The sequence below is a fragment of the Pipra filicauda genome, unplaced genomic scaffold (genome assembly GCF_003945595.2).
Source record: "Pipra filicauda isolate LSUMZ 115617 unplaced genomic scaffold, ASM394559v2 scaffold3_size10097308_pilon, whole genome shotgun sequence".
In the NCBI taxonomy this organism is placed as follows: Eukaryota; Metazoa; Chordata; class Aves; order Passeriformes; family Pipridae; genus Pipra; species Pipra filicauda.
This window is the reverse complement of record NW_024104532.1, coordinates 2,382,574-2,406,110: the sequence shown is the minus strand read 5'-3', so window position 1 is coordinate 2,406,110 and position 23,537 is coordinate 2,382,574. Positions and strand designations below refer to the sequence as shown.

Genomic DNA, 23,537 nt, shown 5'->3' with positions numbered 1-23,537 from the left:
GGCTGTAAAGAGGCTGGGGCAGAGAGGGTCTGGGGGAAGACAGCTCTATGCCCAGGAGAGCTGGGAGCCAGAGAGAAGAGAGAGAACTTGCTCAAACCAACCCTTTATAGACAGCAGGGCGCAGCATGAAGTGTCCCGGGCACTTCCCACGCAGCAGGATTGTGACCCTCACCAGGGCAGCTCTGGCAGGTGCTGTGTCGGTAGGTGCAGCTGACCTCATGTACGTGGTGAACACCTGCTCCAGGGTCTCTGTCCAGATCTTGTACCTTGCCGTCATGACTGTAATTTTCTAGACAAAGAGAAAGGAGAACTGTGAGGCTGGTGTGTGCTGGGAGGGTCTGGGGACAAGGTGGGGCAGAGGTCCCTGCGAGGAGGGTGCAGGCAGTGCCAAAAGTACAAGTACCAGGCACAAGAGCCCCCCCGACTCATCTAACCAATCCTGGAAACGGGGAACACGGGAAGAGAGAGAGGGACAGGGACCCAACAGCAACAAGGAACACTGCTGAGCAGGAGGCTTTATCCAAAATGCATGAAGCTAGTCCTGGGAAGATGAATCCAGGCCTTGTCCTGGCCTGCGAGGAGTGGTGATGGGGTGCTGTGGGTGGGCACCCCTCAAATACAGCCCAGAGCCTCTGCAGTGAGGTAAGGGCCCCAGAGCAGGGATAGGTGAGGCAAAGAGCCCTCAGATACCTCAGCTGACTGCTCCATGGTGTAGGACAGTCTAAATACAGTGGTGGTGGTAAGCTGGTTTTTGTAGCAGTCCCCTGCTTTGCTCACTCTTTTCTGCTGCCCATGATTTTCAGTGCCAACGCCATGACACCCAGTACCTTTGAGAGCATCATCTCCTCTGCTCTGGAGGGAGGTCTGATACAGCAATGAAGACTGAGGATGCAGAAGAGCTGCCCAAGGTCACTCCAACAATCCTTGCTCTGTGTCAGCAAAGGGAAGGGCTTGGGCTTTACTTCACCCTAAATCGTGTAACCCGCCACCTCTGTCTCGTGCTCCATCCCTCCAGCACAGCAAACAAGATGTCAGTGCGGTGACGTGGCACCTCCCTAGGGTGCTGAATTCCTAAAGCTAAGGTTTGGCTGCGCTACTGCCACTCGCACGCCCATGCAGGGTCTGTCGGGAGTGTGTGGCGCGACTGGTCTGTACCTTTGCTTGCACCAGGGTGTGTTCTCCCTCCTGAGCTGATTCTCAACAGTGGTAGGGATGAAGATGTTGCAGCACACTTCCAGGATGCTGCTATCATAGGGATCTGCTTTTGGGAAGCCAACTATGGTCCTGTGGCCCTGGAATGAGCAGGACAGTCCTGCTGGTCCCAGCCTAGCGATGTTGAGCACTGCCCTCAGAGTTGGGCTCAGCGGGACACAGGGGCCAGCCACATTCTCTGTGGGTGTTTCAGAGACAGGCACTGACCACCACCCCTTTAAGAACAGGGATGGGGATGACTGGGCTCAATTCACCTGCTTGTAGTCTTCTAGTGCCTTGGGATTGATCCCTCTGGGATTGTAAATGGCTCTGTCTGCGGCCCTTACACAGATGCAGCAGGTTGTGCAGGTGTGCAGCCCACTTTGCCGAAGCTCTAAAGTAACACGGAGCAGAGGTGGTGTGGGGAGAGGTAAATTTTGGGGACAGACACTGAATCTGACCCTCTGTGCTGGTAATAGCTCCCTCTCAGGAGCCTGAGCTGAGAAGCACAAACGGAAACCCCAGTGTGGCCATTCTTGGTGAATGTTTTGGCTGGGTGGAGACTAGGACCTGGCAGGGCGGAGATCTCCTCGGCCAATGAGAGGGTTGTGAAAGGCAGAGCCTATGGGATAAGGGCTTCCAGCTCATCTTCCAGCTCAGCCTGTCTTCATCACCTTCAGAGCTCCTGGACGCGATGTTCCAAGCACGGCATGCTGTTCAGTTCCTAAGAACCAATCCCGAAAGAACACAGCTCCAGTGAGAAACACAGTCCCTTGGTGGGCACCACGCAGCATCCAGGCACAATCCTGCACCTCACACTGAGGGGGTGTGATCAGCTGCCACAGCATCAGCACAGGGCAGGGCCATGGGAGAGCTCAGCTCTCCTTATGAGGACAGAGGGCTTTGCACTCTCTGCCCCAAAGCACTTACCAGCTTGATACAGCTCCTAAAAGCAACACTGGCACCACAAAACCAGCCCCAAAACTCAGCAAAACTATATACAGTAGCTGAGGAACTTCAGCTGTCTTGTTCTCTGCCACATCAGTGAAGCATACAGATGTGTGGAAAGGAAAGGGATGAGCAAAAGCAGGGCTGTTCCCGAGGCCACTGTGGGCAGCAGCTCAAGGTTCAACCTCAGTTCAAAGTGTCCTCCCTAGGGCAAGGAGCTGCTTTGGAGAGTGAGGGCTTGGAGGGAAACACAGAGTTGCAGCTGCGGGCAGGACTTCAGCTCTGTGGCTTCCAGTTTATTCCACCCTGGCAGAGAGCAATGGCCTCAGGAATGGGCAGCTGCAGGCAATGGATCAGGGCAGCAGTGCCTGGCCGAGAGCAGGAGCTCCTGGAGTTACAGCAGGGGGAAGCACCTCACCACAGTTGTGAGCTGGACCTGGGCTGAAGAAAGGGAGGGAAGGTCCTTCCTTGGAGGGAAAGTCTGTACCCTCAGAGTCCCACTGAGCTCTTGGGCCCAAACTGGCACTGTCAGAGCTTACCTGGTACCCCAATATGTGGGTGCAGGTATCTGCTATCCAGGACATCTCCCACTCCCCAGTACTGACATCAGTGGCCAGCACGTCAATCCCAGGCCTTGTGGAGGTAGAAAAATGTGTCATATCCATTGATTGCTGTGCTCCAACCAAAGCATGTGTGCGGCCAAGTGATTTCCATGGGCTGATTAAGGCCCTGGGCACACTGAGGAGTCCCCTGACCAACGTGTGGTGCTGCCCATACCCCAGGGCCTCCTCAGCTTCCCTCAGGTATGAATGGCTTTGGCTTTCACGAGGTCTTTGCTGCCTTGTCCCTTTCAAGAGGGAATGTAGAGGTCTTTGCCTTGTGATCAGCACCCACTGAGCTCTCTATCATATGCTGAGGCAGAAGACACTTTCACTTCCTCCCCGAGTCTGAGCAGGCCAGCAGGAATGGAGGAAAAAGCCCGCTGAGACCCCTGCCCAGCAGTAGGACCAGCCTGAGGCTCTCTCTACTCCAAATCCACAGTGTGCAGGCAAAGTGGTGAAGGGACAGCAGAGCACTGGGGCAGTGATAGGCAGTGATGGAATGGCAACCTCTCTGCTTGCCTGGCCAGGTAGCTGCTGCCTGCTCCTCTGACTGCCAGCAAACACTGTTTACAGAGCTGGGGCAAAATTCTCACTTACAAACTCCTTCTTGGCCTTTTCTACAGTAAAATGCCTCATTATTTTCTCCAGCTCATGTTCCTGCACAAGAGCAACAAAACACAGTTGTTACTGAGGCCCCAGGAAAAATCACAGAGCCACAGTACAGCATGCAGCAGCTGCCCTGCCCTGCCTGATGACTCCAGGGAGTTTATTCACAGCAGCTGGGGTCCCTGGATCGAAAAAAAAAGAGATATGTGAACTCCTGCTCCCTTTGCTCCCTGCCCTTCCAAGCTCTTGATGATTTGCCCCTTCCCCCAGCACAGCAGGCAGTGGCAGGAGCATCCCTACACCAGCCTCCTTCAGCTTGTCTCTGGCCAGATGCACCGACCCATAAACCAGAGTTCACCTCCCTCTCCCCCCCGCCCCAAGCTGCTTTTCACAGTCTCTGGGCAAGTGTTACTCACTACAAACGTCTCCCCCCACTCATCAGAGGCATCGCTGTGATATGCAGAGAGAGGGAGGGCTGTGCAAATGGAGCGTGAATTATGGGCTGTCGGCAGGGAAACGAGAGAAGTGAACTCACCGAGTATTTCCTTGGATTGATCCTCACACCTGCCATGGCAACACCAAAAGGAACATCTGGAAAAGACCGGGTAAGGCAGACAGATGTTCTCTGCCGGCTCACCTGCTCCCCAGAGGGAGGAAGTGACTATGGCACTTGTGATCTTGTTGGTGGCAAGGGACCACCGCTTCCCCACGGCACACATGGGTCCCCACTAATGCCATGTGGCCTCTGCAGAGTGGAGCTGAAGGCAGGACAGGATATGCACCCTGAGTCTATCACAAATGCCACCAGCCAGAGCTGAATCCATGACAACCCAGGCACAGCGACTGCATCTGAGAGGCACAATGCTTGACACTTCCTGATTAACATGAACATTCCGGGCTGCCAGTGGCATGTTCTATAGCGAGACTTGCCCTCACACATCAGTGCCCAGAGAAACATCCTGCACTTCTGAAGCCCTTCTGATTTTCACAGCATCTAATGAGCTTTTCTGTCTCATAGCCCCTTCCCAATGCCCAAGTCACCATGTGCTTTATGTTCCCCTTGTACTTACCCACTACGGTGCATTTTTGTGTTGTTAATGCAGCCAGGGCTTTCACTTCATCAACATTGATTGATCTGCTGAAATGAACCCCTGGGAAAGGAGAGAGAAGAAGTAAAGAGCCCCTGTCTTTCTACCACAAAGGCACAGAGGCACTGTGGGAAAGGCTTTGACTCTTCTGAAATAGCAGCATCTAGTCACAATAGATGATTGCATTGATGATCAGAGAGCAGGAGCATCTCTACTATGGAGACAGGCTGGGAGAGCTGGGGCTGTTCAGCCTGGAGAAGATTCCACAGAGACCTTAGAGCCCCTTCCAGTACCTAAAGGGGCTCCAAGAGAGCTGGAAAGGGACTTTGGACAAGGACATGGAGTGATAGAGGGAATGCCTTTAAACTGAAGAGGTCAAGTTTGAATTAGATACTAATAAGAAATTCTTTACTGTAAAGGGTGGTGAGGCACTGGAACAGGTTGCCCAGAGAAGTTGTGGCTGCCTCATCCCTGGAAGTGTTCAAGGCCAGGTAGGATGGGGCTTGGAGTAACTTGGTCTAGTGAAAGGTGTCCCAGTCCCGTGGCACTGGGGTTGAAATTGAATGATCTTTAAGGTCCCTTCCAAGATAAACCATTCCATGATTCTATGATTCTTTTGTTGGTTCTTTCTCAGAGCTTCCCCTCATCCTGTGCTGAGAGGCTGGACGTGTGACTGGGCTGTTCCCCACCCAGCTCTGGTTGATTGATGCCATGCTCAGGCACAGAGCTCATGCCTCTCAGTGGCACAAAGCAGCTGGCAAGGCCTCCCTGTGCCTCTGTCCCTGCCTCTGCCCCCCAGCTGGTCCTGGGGCCATATCTCTGTCTGTATTCAGGAGTATCCCGGATGATGTGCTCGGCCACCAGGCTGTGGTATCCCAGACACAGTGTCCTCCCACTCCACAGGGCTAAGGCAGGGGCTGTGTTTTGGGGCATCTGGAACAGAGGGTGCTGGCAGGGATCATACTCCCTCCCCCAGCACGTCCACACCAAGGTGTCTGGGAAAACAGTGCTGGTTTTAGGTTGCTTGGTGCTTTTGGATCTCCAGCTGATGTCCCCATCATCACACGGCACTCACAGCTTGGACATGCTGAGGGTACTCCTGCTGATGTCATGGCCCACGGGACAGCACGTGGCCAGGGCTGGGAGCCTGATGCCCCCAGGCATCCCTTGCCTCTGCCATTTGCCAGCACCCCACCAGCCCTGGTACTGGCACCTCTGCCTGCCGATACCGCGGGCAGCCGTGTGTGAAGGTGACGTGGCTGCGAGCGGCCGAGGGAAACCCATCACCTTCCCACCAGGGCAGCGCTGGAGGAGTCACATTCCCAGCCAGACCCTGCCAGCTGTGTTCCACAGCTCCCTGGCACAACGGGGCACTGGGGAGCCAGACGCGGTGGAGCCCAGCCCGGGCTGATCCGTGTACCGGGCGCGTGTGTCTGCTCGCTCCGGCGTGTGCGGGCGCCGGCGGCTGTGGGGGAGCCCGGTGTGCGTTCACGTGGCGCTGCCCGTGCGGCGTGGGAGGTGGGCCATGGCGCCCGGGGAGGGGGTGCCGTGCTACCTGCGCCAGCACCCCCTCCGCCGAGGGAGAACGCGCTTTTCAGGCAGCTGCCTGGCTCCTCCCGAGCCGGCAGCGCGGGAGTGCGTTGCCAAGGCAATGGGGACCATCTTACTCATCCTCCTCGCTATTGTTTTCCTGCCAGCCCCGAAGTGCCCGGGCGGGGAGAGGAGGAGGAGGAGGCAGCCAGCCTGGGATGAAGGCTGCCTGCAGGGAGGGGAGGATGATCGCCGCGACCCCCGCCCCCCCCGTGCCAGCCCGTGCCCCCTGGGACATGGACATGCTGGGTGGCAAGATGCCGACGGGGATGGGGAGAGCCGCTGCCGATGGAGCTGAGAGCAGCAGGTGGAAGCAAATGGTAGCAGGATGAGACCCAGCAGCCTCCTGCCTGCGGCAAAATCCCAGCCAGGGACCAGGGGTCGTTTGTCTCCTCCTCTGCCAGGACTTGCCCCAGTCCATGGTGTCCCTTGGATGGGATTGGGTCTGGTCCTTGTGCCCGGGATTGGGTCTGGTCCTTGTGCCCAGGATTGGGTCTAATCCCACACAGGACAGCACGGGATGTAAGCCCCTACTTATGCCCCACACCCTGTTCCCACTTCATTGCAGGTGGGCAATTGGGCCCAGTCAATGCTACAGAACTGGGACCAGCACGCAGGACCCAGGGTGGGGACAGACACCTAGAGGAGGGGACACATTGATTGGTGCAGTGATACACCCCCAACTCAGTCACTCCAGCCATCTATTGGGGTGCCCAGTGCTGACATGGAGGTGCCTCACTCTGCCCCAGGGAGAGAGAATTAAATTTTATTTAATTTCCATATCCCGCCTCCCTATTTTTAGTCTTCAGGGTTTTGTTCCAGCCTGGCTGTTTACTGAAAGAAGCATTTTCAATCTCCCTTGTCTCCAAGCAACCAGGTGTGCCAGCTCCCCTAGAACCAGCCTTACCCTATAGATCTATAGGGATGGGAGACGGGTGCTTATGTTAACCACAGGATGGAGAACACCCTCTAACCTTAGCACATGCCCCCCAAAGCCCTATAGATCTATTGTTCTTGTCTGTATTGACATCCCCGGGTCACGGAGGGGACCCTGATCCTATAGGGTGACGAAGGGCAGGAGAGGGTTTGGGGGGGATGCTGGAGGGTTTTGGGGAGGATGCAGGGATACAAGCGAGGCGAGCAGGCCGCCTTCCCCCCCGCAGCGCGAGCGGGAGTGCGTGGGAAGGAGTTAGACAAAGCCTGAGCCCGGGAGCAGAGGCAAGCGCTGCCGGGAGCGAGACGGGGCCGTTCTTCCCTCCCCATCCTCCCCCACCCTCGGGCGAGGGGTACGCGGGAACCCACCTCCATCCCGCCGCGGTGGCACGTTGTCCCGGTCCCTCGGGCTAATTGGGGTGCAGCCCCCTCCCCGGTGATGCCCGGGAGGGAAGCGGTCGTCTCCATCACCAGGTAGGAGGGGGACTGTGCTCAGTGTCGCTGTGACCCCCACCCATGGGACCTACCCTAAGGGTTGGGGACCCCCTGAACCGTCCGGTCCCGACCACATGTCCTGCTGTGCCCGGGTGTAACGCGGGGTGCCGGGGTGCTCGCCCCTGGGACACGCGGGGTGTTGATGCTTTGGGTGCCGGGGAGGGGGGGGGCTGTGCGGCGATGGGGGGCTCCCAAGGCGGGCCGGTGGGAGTGACAGCGATGACACCGGGAGGGATGCGGTGCGCCGGGACCTCCACGCCTGTCCCTCGCCTCCCCACTGCTGCCGGGGGCGCCGGGGCGGGCGGCAGCCGGGGGGGAGCGGCCCGGGGCACGGTACCGCCCCCGCCGCCACCGCCCGACGCATGCTCGCCGCTGCCGCCGCCGCGCCGAGCCGAGCCGAGCGGGACCGGACGGGACGGCACCGGGCGGGACGGCACCGGGCGGGAGGATCCGCCGCAGGTACCGCGGCCCCGGGGCGCACATGGCGGGGTCGGGCCGGGCGCTGCCGCCGCCCGTCCCGGCGCCGCAGCCCACCCCCGCCCGGGGGTGCCGGTGCCGGTACGGGGCGGGCGGCGGCGGCGCGGACGGGTCGGCCTCCCCCGGCCGGGACTGCCTCGGGGGCGGCTTTGTGCGAGGCTCGGCCGGGGAAGCGGGGCCGGGGCGTGCACACGCGTGTCCGTGCGTGCGGGTGTGCCCGTGGCCATGTGCTGGCGTGTGCGTGCCCGTGCGTGTGTACACGCGTGTGCCGGGGGCTCGCAGCTCCTCCGCGGAGCATCAGTGCCGGGCACGGCGCCACAGCCCCGCGGGAGCGGGATGCTGTCGAGGCAGCTCGGGGTGCGGGCGGCACGACCCCGCGGGGATCAGGGTGCTGCGTGGGAACCTGCAGACGGGGCGGGGGTCGTGGCTTCTGGGCCTGGCTCTGCGGGGAGGGGTCTGCCTCCAGGCAGGGGAACCTGCCTGGTTCCTGCTCCTGCCTGCCGCCTCCCTTTGTGGGGACTCGCTCGGCTCCAGCTGTGTCCGCTCGGCTCTACCCTCTCCGGGACCCATGAGTGGCCGTGTCCAGAGGCGTGGAATGTTCCACGGCTGCAGGATGCATGTGCTCCCAGCTCCACAAGGACTCACTGGCACTTGCAGGGCTGGGGGGCTCCCGGAAAGCTCGGGGCTTCCCGCCCTGCTTCTGCCTCATGGAGCCAGGAAGGGTTTGGGGACAGTTGGGTGAGACTGGACTGCGTTCCCCTTATGTGTGGCACGGCCGGGAGCTCAGTAACCCTCGGCATGGCATGTGGATGCTGAGCTGGGGGTTCCCGTGGCCGGGGACACGTGTCACTCCCAGCTCTAGGGACACTGCTCTTGGCAAGTGGAGGGAAGAGCTTGGGCTGCCCCGTGCTTCTGCCCTGCCCTACAGCCCCCCTTGTACCCCAGGCCCAGGTCACTCTCACCCCCTGCTGCACCCAGCTGCCCACGGACAGGTGGGGGCTGTCAAGCCCCCCTGGGCTCTCAGCCTGGTGTCCAGGGCCGAACTCCAGCTGCTGCTCTCTCCACAGGGGTGTCTGCACTGTGTTCCCCACTCTGACAGCCACAGCAGCGCCTGGATCCTGCTCCTGGTCCAGCTGTGCTGAGAGAAGGCTGACTTTTACGGTAGGCAGCCAACACCATTCCTCCCTTCCTGTACGGCCAGGCACTGGGTGCCACCACATAGGCTGTGCCAGGGACAGTGAGTGCTCTGGGCGGCCGCCCAACCTGTTGTCATGGGCGGCACAGAGAAAATCAGTTGGCAGTTGAGGTGGACTGGGGGTCCATGTGCTGCTTCCTCCTCACTGCCCCATCCTCTCTCTTGCAGACCCACGGCGGGACTAGCATGGGAGAAGCCTTCCCTGGGCATGGGCAGTGCTAAGGAGCCCGAGGGGCTGCAGGTGCTGAGTCGCCAGGCCGGGACCGAGGACACCTGCGACCCCAGTGCCGCCTCCCCTGGCTGCTCACCGGCAGGTGAGTGCCTGCCCGGCTCCGGTTGTGCCACGGGAGCCCGTGCCATGAGGACCTGCTGCGTGGCTGAGTCAGAGGCCCAGGCCACCACGTCGGGCTCAGCAGCAGAGAAGAAGGTACCATCACCAACAGGACCAGCTCCTGGCATGCTCCTCCGGGACACTGGCACAGAGCAGAGTGTGGCAGTAACAGCAGCAAGCTGTGGGGGACCAAGTGGCACTGCCCCTGCCTGTGGTCCCACAGGGATGGGGGTCCCCAATGCCCAGAAGGAGAACACAGCCCCTGCTTCCCCCCTGCCTGATCCCTGCCTCAAGGCGACCAACAAGGACATGGGAAGTGCGCCAGCTCCAGCCAAACGTGTGGCATTTGTGGAGCCCACTGCAGGCACCGGGACAGCTGAGCTGCCAAGCCAGGAGCAGCCTCAGGGTGGCACAGGGATATCCCTGGGTGCTGCACCCCAGCTGAACAGAAGTGAGGCTCCCAAGCATCCCCAGGGAGGCACAGCAGACCCCCACAGCACCAGCACTGTGGGGAACGGGGGCCAAAGCAAGACAGAACCGAGCTCCACCACCCTGGGCCAGGGCAAAGCCGAACAGAGCTCATCCCAGAGTGCAGGTGCTGGAAGCAGCCAGCAGCCCCAAACAGCCAAGCAGCTCTGCGAGTCCTACTCCTTTGAGGTGACCCCACCGCAGGACGCCGGGACACAGGACATGGGGACACAAGTGGACAGCCGCGTGTCCCTGGTGTCAGTGGCCTTGAGCCCCATGAGTCCCCCAGGCGGGGCTGCTGCCTTCACCTTCCCCAAGAGAGAGATGGGCTCTGCAGCCCCACGCCTGGAGCCCTCCAAGAAGGACGCAGAGATGCAGGTGTCCATGCCTGTGGAGACCCGCTCAGTGGCCACTGGGCCAATGACGCCACTGGCCAAGTCCCCACAGACTTCATATCCTGAGGTGCAGGTGAAGGGGACGGTGGCAGAGGTGGTGGAGGAGGCTCCGGAACCCATCCGGGAGGTGAGCTGGGATGAGAAGGGGATGACATGGGAGGTGTACGGGGCCTCCATGGAGGTGGAGGTGCTGGGCATGGCCATCCAGAAGCACCTGGAGAAGCAGATCGAGGAGCACGGGCGGCAGGTGGTGGTGACCCCACAGAACACCCGCACCGGCTCTGTCAAGGGAGGCCCCCGCAAAGGTGAGGCCAAGAGGCAGCCCAGTGTCTTTCGGGCTCTGCTGCAAAACGTCCGGCGGCCCCGGTGCTGCTCCCGCACTGGCCCCGCCATGGAGTGAGTCGCTGCCCATGCTGGCAGGGTGGGGGTGCCACGGGGCTTCTCTGGGCGAGTGAAAATGGGTCCCTGCCCCAGTGTCCTGAGACACCTGGTGCCAGTGTGTGGGGCTCCTGGGGCTGAGGCAGGTGGTGATGGAGCACTGCATGCTGGGGCAAGGTATCTCCTTTGCTGGGGTCCCTCCTGCCAGCCTGGGGTCCACTCCCCATGAGTGTAGCCCTGTGGAGGTGCCCCAGAACGTGAGGCTGGTGCCCTGTCTCTGTGTTTGGTGGCTTTTTTCAGCATGAGGAAGCACGTGGCTCCTTCGAGATGGAGGCAGCTGCTCCCGTGCATCTCCTGCCTGTGGCACAGGTCTAGAGATGACTCAAGGTGGGTGCTGCTGACTCCCATGAGCTCTGGCACCTCAGGCAGCAGCATTACTTCCCATGCTGGAGAGACACTGGTGCATCACCCTGCCATTGCTTTGCCTGCCCAGGGCTTGGCCACGCTCTGACCAGCCCTGGCCATGCATGTGTGGGTCCCCATGGCTGCCCAGGGCAGGCACCAGCCCCTCAACAGCTCTGTCCTCTCTGCCCCACTGCTGTGTCATGGGTGCCCTGGAGCTGTGACAGATCTCAAATGAGAGAGACTGAGGCCAGCCATGCCTGTGATGGAGAGCTGCTCATCCCTGTCGCCGTGGCTGGAGGCAGCTGGGGAGTTTGTCCCAGTTACTCGGCCTGCCTGGAAGTGACCATTGGAGCCCAGGGCACATCCTCACCACAGCTGGTGGTGAAGATGAAGCTGCCCTGCTGCCAGGCCTGTCCAGCTGCCCTCGTGGTGCCAGAGATGCCCCACGTGCTGGGGACATGGGCACATGTCCCTGTGTGGGTTCCTTCAGCCCCACTGGCCGCTCTTCTCTGACAGCAGCTGAGGATGCAATGACTGCAAAGCGCTGCCACTTTTTACGGCTGGGGTTTTACAGGCTGGGGGGAGGGGGGCTTTTATTGAACTGTGTTTGCATTTTTGGAGCTTTTTAAGAGACACTTTCAGCCGTGTGTGTCCTGCCTGAAGCCACCTCTTTCCCAGTGGCCTGCGGGGCCGAGACCCTCTTTTCAAACACTGTTCCTACTTTGCTTGTGCTCTGCTGGGCTGAAGAGCGTTTGGAGTGAAGAGTCAGCCTGCAGGGGTGAGCATTCCTGTGGCTGGGTCAACATCCCTGTGGCTGGCAGCACCGCAGTGTCCTGCTGAGACACAGATCCTGGTCCCCCCAGCCTGGCCGCATACCGAGGACCAGCTCCACAGTGCTGCAGCACCTGATGGGCAGGAGGCTGCTTGGGGGTGCTTGGGAAGCTGCACCATCCCCTCTGAGCAGAGGTGCAAGAGGGCTCGAGGTGCCAGGGTCACCAGTGCAGCCTTTTCCCCTCATTAAGGGTCCAGTCTTGCCCCTCCAAACCCATGTTGTACATCCTGGACTTGGTTTTGTTCCTGGGGGGCTGCAAAAGGCTTGCTGAAGTGCCAGCTGGCAGCCAGGGCCATGGCAAGTGCCCACTCCATGCCATGATACTCACCAGGACCTGGCTCTGCTCAGTGCCTTGAGCTTTGGGAGTGGTGCCATGGCCATGCCAGGAAGACCAGGAGCCCTGGGGTATCCCACCCTACCCCAGTCTGTGCCCACCTCCAGCCCTGCACTGCCAAGCTGTGGCACACCAGCGCTACAGCTTCATCACCTATTTTCTTCTTTTTTTCCTCTTCGTTTCTTTTGGGGGAGGTGGGGGGGAGGAAGGGGCGGGAGGACCAATCTGTCGATATGGATGTTGGGTAATAAAACCTTACACAAATCTCTGCATGGGGCTGCCTGCACCTCCCTCCCCTGGGGCTGAGAGGGGCCAGTGGGGCAGCCTGGGGAAGGGTCCGGGGGACAAGAAGCCAGGATGGCCCCCACAGTGCCCCTCTGGCACAAAACCAGCACTTCATGCCAGGAGAGATGACTTCAAGCTGACTGAGCCCCCCAGGCAGATGGGCTGATGGCCACACAACACCATGACCTCTCTGGAACAGGTTTATTGCCAGACACTGAACACATCATCACCAAAGCAGCTGCCTGAGTCCCGCTCCAGCCCTGCTGCACCCTGTGAGCCCGCTCACAAGTCCGTGGTGGTGAAGGTGGTGTTGATGTACACTGCTTCGGTGGGCTCCTTCAGGTTCAGGGCAGCCACCAGCACCTCCTTGTCAGTGGGGTCTGTTGGCCGCACTTTGACCTGCTGCAGGAGGAGAGCATGGTCAGAGAGGGGATGGGGGACAGAGAGGGGGGAGAGGGACACTTGGCCTTCCCAGGAGCTGAGGGCTGTCAGGGGGATGCAGAGAAAGGGACACAAGGAGTCCATGAGCCTGGTGGCCACAGCAGAGAGAAGGGGATGCAGGTTGCTCTTGTCAGGACTCCCTGCTGAGCACTGGCAGCTCTTTGCACACCTACCTTGACCTCAAAGTCATCATCCGCGGGTGCATTTACTGTGTTTTCATCCAGGGAATTCATGCTGTGGAGAGTGGAGGGTGAGGGTAAAAGAGGACCTAGGTACTGGAGAAGTCGGGGTGTAGGATGATGGCACTGTGGCCTTCGGGACTTGCCCACAGAGCTCACCTGGTCACAGAGATGGAGTCCTCATGGAAGCCCAGGTCGTGTGAGGGATCAAGTGGGTGGTTCAGTATGGGGTTGGCCCTGGTCAGGGATGGGTGGCAGGTGAGTGCTGTCCCATGGGGCTCTGGGGCTTTGAGGTCAGCCCGGGCCAGCTGTGTCCCCCAGGCAGGGAGGGGTGTGACAGCGAGCCATGCAGGCTGCTGGGTGTGGGGACATGCCTGGGCTCTTCCCTCCTGCTACAGGGAGCCCCCCACTCACCCCTCAGCATTATACTGGTTGGTCCCAGGAATGCCTGCTCCCTGCTGTGCTGTGGCAGGATTGAACGTGGTGGCCACCTTCAGAGCCTTCATCGCACTCAGCTTCCTCTTGTAGCTGCAAAGCCCAGGGATGGGGTAGGTGAGAGGGGCAGGGGGGAGCTGAGCCATGGGATGGGGTAGACAGGAGCAGGATGGAGGGTAGGGATGGGTCTGGGGGTGCCGGTGAGGATGGGGGTAGTGGGGGGAGGCAGGAAGAGGTGCAGGCAGTACAGTACCTCCTGGTGGTGAGAACCAAGACGAGGGTCATGATGAGTATGAAGATGAGCAGGAATGCTGCCAACCCTGCGATGATGCCGATCAACTCCGTCTCCCTGGTGGGGTTTGTCACCTCCCCGGGGCCCTGGCACAGAGCAGGGGTGAGGGCACAGTCCCAGGCAGTGGAGCCCCACTTCTAGCCCCACCTGGGGTTGGTGCCCTCTCCCCATGCCCCTTGCCCAGCCCCACTCACGATAACAGCAAGGCCCAGTTTCACCAGCTCAGCCAAGCCCAGTGGGTCGGACTGAATGAGTCTGCCAAGGAAAGCGGAGGGATGAGCAGCTGGGCTGGGCCAGGCATGTGGCAATGCCTCTGCGCAGCCCCCGGCACTCACGTGATCAGCTGGTTGATATCCAGGGCAGTGCCATTGCTGTACACGAAGTACGCCTCCATCACTGATTTGGCTTCCCTGCAGGATAACAGAGATGGGGGAGTGGGGTGCCAGGGTGCAGGGCATGGTGCCCTACCCCAGGGTGACCCCCCCAAATGCCACCACAGTGTCTTTTTCCCCACCACCACTCACCTGGTGTCACGGGTGCTCTCCATGGTTCGGATTGCCACCACATAAACTGCTGCTTTGGTCACGCTGGTCAGGGCCCTAGGAACAGGAGACATAGGGGGAAGCTGGGCCAGGTGGCCTGATGTTCCACTTGCGGGCATGGGAAGCAGCTGGACCCCCTGCAGCCCCCTCCTCTGGTGGGAACCTGCCTGCCCCATCCCCTTCACAGTCCGTGAAGCTGGGAGACACAACCAGTGGGCCCTGGCCTGAATATCCATGAATATCCATGTTCCCCGCTGCACAGCCGTGCACCCCCGGCCCCAGCATGGCACCCCTTACAATTTGATACTTTCGGAGTTACTCTGGACTTCTTCCACCGTTGACAAGAACTGGAGGCGAACGCGGTAGGAATTGTCCACTGTGAAGATCTGTGTGTGGAGAGCGGGGGTGAGCGGGGCTGGGCAGGGTGCAGGGTGTCCCAGGGTGTGAGGGGGTGAACTCACATTCAGCACAGTCTGTGCTGAGTGCACCGGTGCCTCGCCGTCCCGAGCCTCCACCGTCACCTGGTACTGCCCCTTCAGCGACTCATCGAGGTTGCTGGCCACCCTGTGAGGACAGGGACATCGGCAATCCTGCTGGGCTGCACAAGTTGTCCCTGCGATGGCACTGCCATCCTTCAAGCTCCATCCTGCCTCCATGTCCAGAGCAGGACCGCAGGATGGCTTTGTCCCCTTTCCAGCCTGTGCTGGCCCTGCAGCAGGCGGAGCTCAGCCACATCCCCCCACCCGAGCCCAGACCCATGGCCTCACTTGATGCTCCCAATGTAAACCCCCTGGTCGAGCATTGCGTCCACCATGAAGAGGTTTTCAAAGGGCCGGCTGACCCCGTTGTCCTCCAAGAACACCACGCTGACAATTGAGAAGGTGATGGCTCCCCCCAGCCCTGAGTCAGCGTCTGTGGCCTGCAGGGACAGAGTGTGGCAGGAGCATGGGTGGGAATGGCCACCACCTGCCCCCAGTGGGGATAGGTAAGCAAGGCTCAACAGACTGACAGACATGCAGGCAGCTCCTCACCTTCACGGTAGCCACTTGCAGGCCCACAGGGGAGATTTCAGGAACAACCACTGCCAGGGACAGAGAGGGATGGTGCAGTCATGCTGGTGTGAAGCCAGACTTGCTGCAGACCCCATGCCCGCACAGCCCCAGGGATCCAAGCACTCCCCAGTACCCTTGACCCCACAGCCTTCACGGAAAACACTGAGTAATCCCAGCCTGGTCCCTGCACCGCTCACAGCCCTGCCCCAGGCTGGGGGAAGGTCCTTGCTGCCAGTGAGTGTGGCAGAGCACGTGTGGGTGCAGTGAGTAGCCCATGGGATGAACCACCCCTGACTGCTCACCAAAGGTCTCTGAGATGGCCTGGAAGGCCGGTGCGTTGTCATTCACATCAGCAATGAGGATCCTCAGGGTTTCTGCAAATGTCCCAAAAGCAGAGCCCCAATCACCAACAGCCCTGCAGCACCCTCCTCTGCTTTCCTCAGGAGCCCTTAACTCCCAGCAGGCTCAGGTTCCTGCAGCAGGAATCAAGAGAGCTGGGGACACCCTCCCCCATCACCAAACTGACCAGCTCCTGTCCTTCTCCCCACAGCTTCTCCTGGGAGGTGGGAGAGGTAGGTCCCACCGCCCACCATTCCCAGTGGTGGTGGAAGGAGCAGGGAAGGGGTCCCTACCGTTCTGGCTGTAGCGGTTGCCCTTCTCAGTGTACAGGTCCTCAGCCCGCAGTGTGAGCAGGACTCTGTCACACACCTCGTAATCGATGTCCGAGCTGTTCACCAGCAGTGAGCCGTTGGGTGCCAGCACAAACCAGTCCCTGCACACATCCCCAGCACTGCTGTCACCCTTGAAGCAGGCGACTGCCAGCCCCTCGAAGACCAGTGAGTGGTTGGTGTCTGGGTCGGAGGCGTTCAGTGTGTGGACCACACCCAGCTGCGTCCCGTTCTCGGACACGGTCACGTCCTGTAGTGAGTCTGGCAGGACGGTGGGGGACTCGTCATTGACGTCTAGGATGTGGACCACCACCGAGACGTTGGCCTTGTCTCCTACGTTGTCTGCAGCCGTGTTCTCTGCCACTACTTCCAAGGAGAAGAACTTCTGCTGCAAGGTGTCATAGTCCAGGGGCACGTCAGGGTCTACGGACAGATCGCCGCTGTAGTTCCCTGGCCCCAGGCGGGATGAGCGGATCAAGAAGTTGCTGGAGCCACTGGTCCTCTCAAGTAGGAATGAAATGCGGGAATTGATCTCTGTCCGGTCGGCATCTGTGGCATTCACCTCACCCACGGAGGACCCTGAAGGTGGAGACAGACACTCAGTGGGCAGCAGGCACTGACTCAGGGCCACCACTGGTCCCACAAGCCTGGCCATACAACTTTTACCTGGAGAGTCTTCAAAGACTGAGAACTCATAGGACTGGTTGAGGAACATGGGAACGTTGTCATTCAGGTCCTGCAGGAAAAAACCCTGGTTGTAGCCCTTTCAGGAAACATAGTTCCCCACAGCAGGCTGGGGATAGGAGTGTAGGCACCTGCCCACCCACAGGCAGGAGCTACACAAGCCCTCTACTGCCTCCCTGCATCAACTATTCACTCTTCCCGCACAGAAAGCCTGGGGACACAGTGCCTCTGCCCTGCCCATCCATCTCAGTTCCAAGCCCCAGCCTGCCCCAGCATGTCCCTGCTTGTGCCCAGGGCTCACCCCCACAGTGATGGTGACGTTCACTGAGGTGCTCTGCTCCGGCACACCGTGGTCATACACCTCCACCGTTACCACCATCTGTCCCCGCTCATCTTCCACAGCCTCGCGGTCCAGCGGCTCCTTGCTGTGCATCTCACCTGTGTCTGCATCGATGGTAAAGTTGTTGCTGAACGGTCCTGTCAAGATCCTGAAGCCCAATTCGCTGTTGGGGTTGCCAGGCTCATCGTTGTCAATGGCCTGAAAAGGTCACCGGTTGGAATGGGGTTCTTGGACACCTTGGAGACAGTCCCTCCTCTCTGACAGCCATGTCAGCCCCTCCACCTCTACTGATAAATACCTGGATCTGTGTACTGATGTTCTGCCCCTCTTCCACTGAGATGAAGTAGGAGCCGATGATAACGGGTGCCATGTCATTGATATCCAGCAAGGTGATCTCCAGCACCGTAGTGCCCACCTGGCCGCCCCCATCCCTGGCCTGCAGGGTGGCATAGTAGACAGAGCGAGTCTCCCGGTCCAGCAACTTCCCATCCTTCACCAGCAGTGTCCCAGTCACAGTGTCCACCGTGAAGATTTTAAGGCTATGGCATACACAGAGCCATCACCGGGGCTCAGGCCTGAAGCCCCCTCGCCAGGACGATGCCCCAGTCATGGTTGGCTGTGCCCTTACGTACATGTCGTCTGGGAGCAGCCGATAGGTGATCTGACCCCACACACCGCTGTCTGGATCGTAGGCCTAAAAGACAGAAGACTGACTGACCATTTGGTCAATCTGTTTCAGCTCCCAGAGGAGTGTTGAGTCTGAGACAACGACTGCTGGCAGTGAGCACCCCAAAAATGCGGCCCCGATAGGCAAGAGGTCCCACACCCTGTGTGCCTGCTGGCACTGACTCCTTCCTGTGTGCATGGAGAGACCAGTGCCCTCAGTGCAAGCTGCACTAGAATTGCCCAGGGCCCTGCTTTGGGGCTGTAAGCTGTGTCTGCTCCCTGCCCAGCTGCTGACCGTGATGGTTGAGATGATGGTGCCTTCAGGGCTGTGCTCCATCACGCTCAGGTTGTAGGTGCTCTGGGGGAACTCGGGGATGTGGTCATTGGTGTCAATAAGGTCGATGGTCACGTTGGCTGTGGAGCAGCAGTCTGTGGGATTCCCCGTGTCATTAGCAATGATCTGCAGGATTGAGAAGGCACTGTGTCTCACATGGGTCCCCAAACATTACAGAGAGACCTGTCACACTCCAGTCCAGCTGCCCCGCACCAAACAAGCTGCCAGGGCAGAGCCATGTTCTGCTTTGACTCCTGAACCCTGCAGGAGAAGGGCTATGTCCACTCTGTGCCCTGGCATTTGCAGGGAGCAGAAACTGCCTCCATGACAAGCCAGACCTACAAGTCCCACCTGCACCACCATGACATGGCTTATCTCGTAGTCCACTAAGGATGGGTCGTGCACCAGGATCTGGACCTCCCCTGTGCCCACGATCATTTCAGGGGACACATCGAAGGCGCTGGCATTTGGACCCTGTAGGCTCAGCTTAAAACTGCTGTTGATGCCCTGCCAGGGAGAGACAGGAGTGAGGGTGGGTGGTGCAGCCAGGAAAGACACCTGCACCCTGGCCCAGCCCCATGGACAGGGTCCTACCTTATCTGGGTCATGGGCAACAATGCTGAGGTTGGACACAGGCAGCCTGGTGGAGGAGTGCTCTATGATGCTGCCTCTGAAGTTGTCCTGGACACTGGCAGAGAAGTTGCAGCTGGAGAGGGAGCAGCTGTAGAACTGGGGCTTGTTGTCATTGATATCAGTCACTGTGACTGTCACCAGGGTACTGGTCTGGGCCACCTTGCCGTAGATGTCCAGGTTCTTCTCACGTGCCTGGGCAAGAGGAGAGAGTGGGTTGAAGGGGCCCAGGGAAAGGATGGGTTTCCCCTTGCTGCCTCCTACTTACTGTGACGTTCAGCAGCACTTCCTCACTTGGCAGCTGCTCCCGGTCCAGGGGCTCACTCACAGTGATGGTGCCCGTTGTGGCATTGATAGCAAAGGGGACGCTGGAATCTAGGACAAGGGGACAGCAGCAACCAGTGGCAGCCACTCGGAAAGGCAGGCGTGGCCCTCTCTCTCTGACAGCAGGGCAGACTGGCAGCACCTGGGTGCCCAGAACCAGTCTCCTTGCTGCCTGACCACCCCTCCTGCCCATCCCACCTTGCCACTGCTCATCACCTGCCCGTCCCATCATGCCCCATCACTCACTGGTGATGCTGTAGAAGATCTCATCATTCACCCCTGTGTCTCTGTCCAAGGCGGTGACGGCCAGCACAATGGTGCCCTGTGGGGACATGGCCATCAGGGCAGGACCTATGACATCTCCAGCTGCCCCCATGCCTGGTGGCCCAGACCCCTAAGGGTGTCAGAGCCCCCAGGGAGGGCCAGGGGCAGAGACATGGCATTGGGGCAGGCAGGCTCCTGACCAGGGGGCAGTTCTCAGGCACAGAGCCTGAGTAGGGCTCGTTGAGGAACCGCGGGTCCAGGTTGGGCACGTCTTCAATGGTCAGGGACAGATAGGTGAAGCTCTGCTGGACGATCCAATTGTTGTGCAGCAATCCCCCACCATCCTAGGGAGCAGAGCACCTGTAAGTCCCAAAGCCCCCTTACCTGGCAGCCCTGTACCCCTGGCCCAGCTGGTCCCCACCTCAGCACGAATCTTGATCTGGTAGAAGGTGTTCTTGGCATAGTCCAGTGAACCATTGAGCACCACACTCCCATTGGGCAGGATGTAGAAGAGCTGGCGATTCTCCGTGCTGTCTGGGATCACCTGGGCATGGGACATCACCCTGTGTCACCAAGGCAGGGAGCAGAGGTGCGCCAGCAGAAATGGGGGCTCAACCTCCATACTTCTGCCAGGCTTGACCCCCTACCACCTGGCTCATCCCCAGCCTGCAAATTCAGCACCTTGCACTGGTTGTCCAGTGGGTGCAGAGCCAGACACACAACCTGGTCCTAACCTGAGACCCTCCTGCTCCCCCAGGGACATGGGGCTGCCCTGGCTGGGTCCCCCAACACCTCAGCCCCAAGGGGGTGGCCCAGGGGTGGCTCAGCAGTGGGGTTTGGGTCTGGCATGCCCTACCCCACAGTGCACTGTGCTCACCTCCTCAATGCTGTAGCTGACTCTGGAGGCGTTCCCAGTGTCGCTGTCATTGGCAAACACGTTGTAGATGATGCTGTGCAGTGTTGAGTTCTGGGCACACAGGGGAGTGATGGTGAGAGAGCAGGGACAGTGATGCTGGGCCCAGCCCCTGCCAGCACTGCTCTGGGGTGCTCTGACCCAACAGGGCTGCAGGCACTGCCCAGTGCCGTGGGACACACACGGACAAGATGCTGCCCTTGCTCAAGCTGGGCAGAGGCTGGATCCCCCTGCCACCCTCCTTGGGGCTCCTTGGGAGCAGGGGCTGCACCCCAGTCCTGGAATTGCCGGACAGGGCCAGACTCAGCCCCACACCCCATCTGCACCCTGATCCAATGTCACCCTGTCCTGGGATGAGAGTCAGCTCGGGCACACCCTGATTGGAAGCTGCAAGGGCAGAGTCCCAGCCATGTGTCAGCGCCTCAGGGTGACACAGAAGTACCCACAGGGAATTGCCCCAGCATGGAGCACTCCCAGGTGCTGGCTGCACCATCGCCCCACGCCCAGGCACACCATCACCAAACGCCCAGGTGTGGGGTCACAGGGTTCCTGGTGCACTGTTACACCCAGGTGTGGGGTCACAGCGTTCCTGGTGCACTGTTACGCCCAGGTGTGGGGTCACACAGCTCCCAGCACACTGTTGTCCCAGTGCTGGCACACCCATCCCACAGGAGCCACCCAGCACCCCTGCCCTGCTGCCTGTGGGAGCCAGGAGGTCCCAGGAAGGTACCTCGGGGATGAAGGCATTATATGGCACGTTCCAGAAGACCGGGGCATTGTCATTACGGTCCTCCACGATGATGGGGAGTATTTGGGAGACCTATCGGGTATCAGAGAGGACATAGGATGGGTATGGGAGATGGTGGCCAGCAGAGCTTCATGCAGTTCTGGCACCCTATGCCCACCCTGGCTCTGAAGCCAGCCAGCATCACCCACCCACTTCTAGTCCCCTTCCCACTGAGCCTTGTCCGTGGCCCTGTTGAGACCCTGCTCCCCTCCCACTGCAGACACTTAGCCCATGCCCCAGCACTTACCTCATTATTTACACCATCAGACACTGTGGCAGTGATGGTGAGCCTGGCCTGGAGCTGAGGGGACACAAGGCAGGACTCGGTCAGGGCCAGGTGAAGCTCAATCCCTGGATGGTTGAGCCCCCACCTCTGTGTGGGATGTTCCTCCCAGACAACTCTCCCCCCAGGAGCTGGGTTTCGGGGCCAGGGAGTGACACACGGTACTGCCATGAGCAGCTCTCCCACAGGATTCATGGCTCTGCCCTCTGTCCCCGTCACCCCAAACCCCCAGTCAGGCAGGGACATCTGTCCCATCTCTGCCCACACCTCGCGGTCCAGGGAATTCCTCAGCGTCACGTTGCCTGAACTGGGATCGACAGAGAAGTAGAAGGAATCTGTCCCTCTGATTCCATAGGTGAGGATGTCATCCTTGTCTAGGTCATAAGCCTTCAGCTGGAAAGCAAACTGGCCTGGGGGCACAGGCAGTGTCAGCTCCTGTCTGAGGAACCCCCCCGGCCGCTCCTCCTGCAATCCAGGGCCTTCCTGAGACTGCCCCTACTCACCCAACTCCAGGTCCTCAGGCACGTAAACAAGGCTCATGTTGAAGATGGGGACTGTGTTGCCTGAAACTACAAGGAGTAGGAGCTCTGCCAGCAGCCCCACATCTGGCAGCACCTACTTCGCTCCAGCCCCAGCTCCTGGCCATGGTTTGGGTCTCCAGGGAAGGCAGGGGAACCCACCACCCCTCATCTCCTTGTGCTCCTCCCACACCTCCAGACCACGCTTGTCTTCCAGCTGCAGCTCCCATGCTGGATGTTCTCCCCACTGCCCAGCCCTGCCCTGTCTCAGGGCAACAAAGTTACACTTGGTTCTCCAGTGGGGTGAACAGCTGTTCTGGGGTCCCAGCTGCTCTCAGGGAATTCAGAAGGAATGTTGGGGGCTGCAAGCAGCTCCATGACCCCCTGCCCACCCATGCCAGATGCCAAGAAGAGTCCTTACCTGTTGCCAGGAGGAAGGGGAGCAGTACCAGCGAGTGCCATCCCATCCTGCCAGGAATCCTGTGGGCACACAACAGAGAACAAGCGGCTGAGGGCTGCCCCCCCAAATCCCTCCTGGGGAGCAGCCATTGGGGCAGGAGGGGTGTTGGTGGGGACAGTCCCTCTGCTGAGCTGGGCTGGTGAGCAAGCATCAGGCTCCATCCCACACCCCTGGGCACAGGCTCCCTGGGGACATGGAACGGGGGTGCAGGATTGACCTCCAAGTACTGGGGACCGTGAGTGCGCCTGGGGACTCCAGGAGCCTCCTAGCTGGAGGCTCCATTGCTCACGCCCAAGGTGGCTGCCCCAAGCAGTGCTGGGAGTTCGAGAGCAACCCGTGGCACCACCGTGGGGTCTCCCTCCTTGTGCCATGGGCTGTGGGCAGCCCCACAGCCAACAGACATGCCCTCCCCCCCCCCACTGCAATGGGCCGTGATGCCCGTAGGGGCTGGGGCTGTCATCCCTTACCTGTGGCCCTGTCGCTGGGGATGTTGCCTCTGCACTTGCATCCTGACGACGCCAGACCTTTGCCTCCTGCAGTAAACACATTCGCCAATCATTAACTGCAATTAAGGGGTGAGAAATCCCTCTCTCATCTTCCTTATTCCTTGTGGTCATCCTGCCGTTCCCAGTCAGCCCAGCCCCATGCTCAATCCCCATCAACAGCCCCCCAGGTCCCCATACTGGGTGATGTCCCTCAGGATTCAGACACCTCAACCTGTGCCCATGGGACTCTGGCTCCCAGAAGGGGTTCAGAGCCTGCAGGGATGCAGAGGGATCCCAAAGCACACCAGGAGACCAAAGAGAGGCTGGGGAAATGCCCTGCATGCCCATGTCCCTGGGCTGGGGACACCGGGGGCCCACCGGGACAAGGGGTGGGCACCAAACCTGTGGTGTGGCCACTGGGGCGGGTGCCTGGGGCCCTCTGCACTCCCCTGCCACCCACTCCTCTCCCCAGGGGCTTGGCCAAGCCTCCCTGACCTACTTCAGACCTGCTGGGGACAAGGACAGATTGTCCAGCTCTGCTCAGGCAGAAGAGGGCTGGGAGGTGGTGCGGGGGGGCACGGCCAGCCCTGGGCCTGCTGGACCCCTGCTTCCATGGCCCTGGGCCCCTTTACCCCTATTCCCTGAGGAACCCACAGGGTCTGGATGCTGAAGAAGCTCTGGGGTCGC

At 60.1% G+C, this 23,537-nt stretch overlaps 3 protein-coding genes across 5 annotated transcripts; 1 reads left to right on the top strand and 2 right to left on the bottom strand.

Annotated features, from left to right (window-relative positions):
• Window positions 1-87: 87 nt before the first annotated feature.
• LOC120324021 lies at window positions 88-7,690 on the bottom strand. The gene is made up of 5 exons (XM_039385298.1): window positions 7,328-7,690; window positions 4,418-4,498; window positions 2,508-3,938; window positions 1,467-1,754; window positions 88-1,292 (listed from the first exon to the last, which is right to left on the bottom strand). Exons 3-5 carry the CDS (start codon window positions 2,802-2,804, stop codon window positions 1,056-1,058), a joined length of 822 nt encoding a protein of 273 aa, XP_039241232.1. The 5' UTR covers window positions 2,805-3,938; window positions 4,418-4,498; window positions 7,328-7,690; the 3' UTR covers window positions 88-1,055.
• Window positions 7,239-12,540, top strand: GPRIN1 (G protein regulated inducer of neurite outgrowth 1). 2 transcript variants are annotated; one of them, XM_027718809.2, is made up of 3 exons: window positions 7,239-7,432; window positions 8,998-9,091; window positions 9,294-12,540. In XM_027718809.2, the coding sequence occupies exon 3, from the start codon at window positions 9,334-9,336 to the stop codon at window positions 10,717-10,719; it is 1,386 nt and encodes a 461-aa protein (XP_027574610.1). In that variant the 5' UTR covers window positions 7,239-7,432; window positions 8,998-9,091; window positions 9,294-9,333; the 3' UTR covers window positions 10,720-12,540. The 2 variants fall into 2 exon arrangements, with proteins under 2 accessions (XP_027574610.1, XP_027574611.1); XM_027718810.2 differs by lacking the exon at window positions 7,239-7,432 and adding an exon at window positions 7,857-7,912.
• Window positions 12,541-12,740: 200 nt separating this feature from the next.
• Window positions 12,741-22,884, bottom strand: CDHR2 (cadherin related family member 2). Of its 2 annotated transcripts, none has more exons than XM_039385238.1 (32): window positions 22,833-22,884; window positions 22,327-22,385; window positions 21,891-21,956; window positions 21,655-21,797; window positions 21,352-21,405; window positions 21,048-21,137; window positions 20,282-20,371; window positions 19,826-19,948; window positions 19,605-19,748; window positions 19,387-19,462; window positions 19,085-19,191; window positions 18,781-19,011; window positions 18,538-18,693; window positions 18,148-18,312; window positions 17,819-17,880; window positions 17,485-17,725; window positions 17,148-17,384; window positions 16,829-16,898; window positions 16,127-16,741; window positions 15,797-15,868; window positions 15,474-15,523; window positions 15,210-15,361; window positions 14,904-15,006; window positions 14,740-14,828; window positions 14,425-14,499; window positions 14,236-14,310; window positions 14,095-14,155; window positions 13,862-13,986; window positions 13,588-13,701; window positions 13,333-13,410; window positions 13,168-13,228; window positions 12,741-12,952 (listed from the first exon to the last, which is right to left on the bottom strand). In XM_039385238.1, the coding sequence occupies exons 1-32, from the start codon at window positions 22,871-22,873 to the stop codon at window positions 12,836-12,838; spliced, it is 3,942 nt and encodes a 1,313-aa protein (XP_039241172.1). In that variant the 5' UTR covers window positions 22,874-22,884; the 3' UTR covers window positions 12,741-12,835. The 2 variants fall into 2 exon arrangements, with proteins under 2 accessions (XP_039241172.1, XP_027574630.1); XM_027718829.2 differs by having other exon boundaries at window positions 12,741-12,955; window positions 22,833-22,873.
• Window positions 22,885-23,537: the final 653 nt, after the last annotated feature.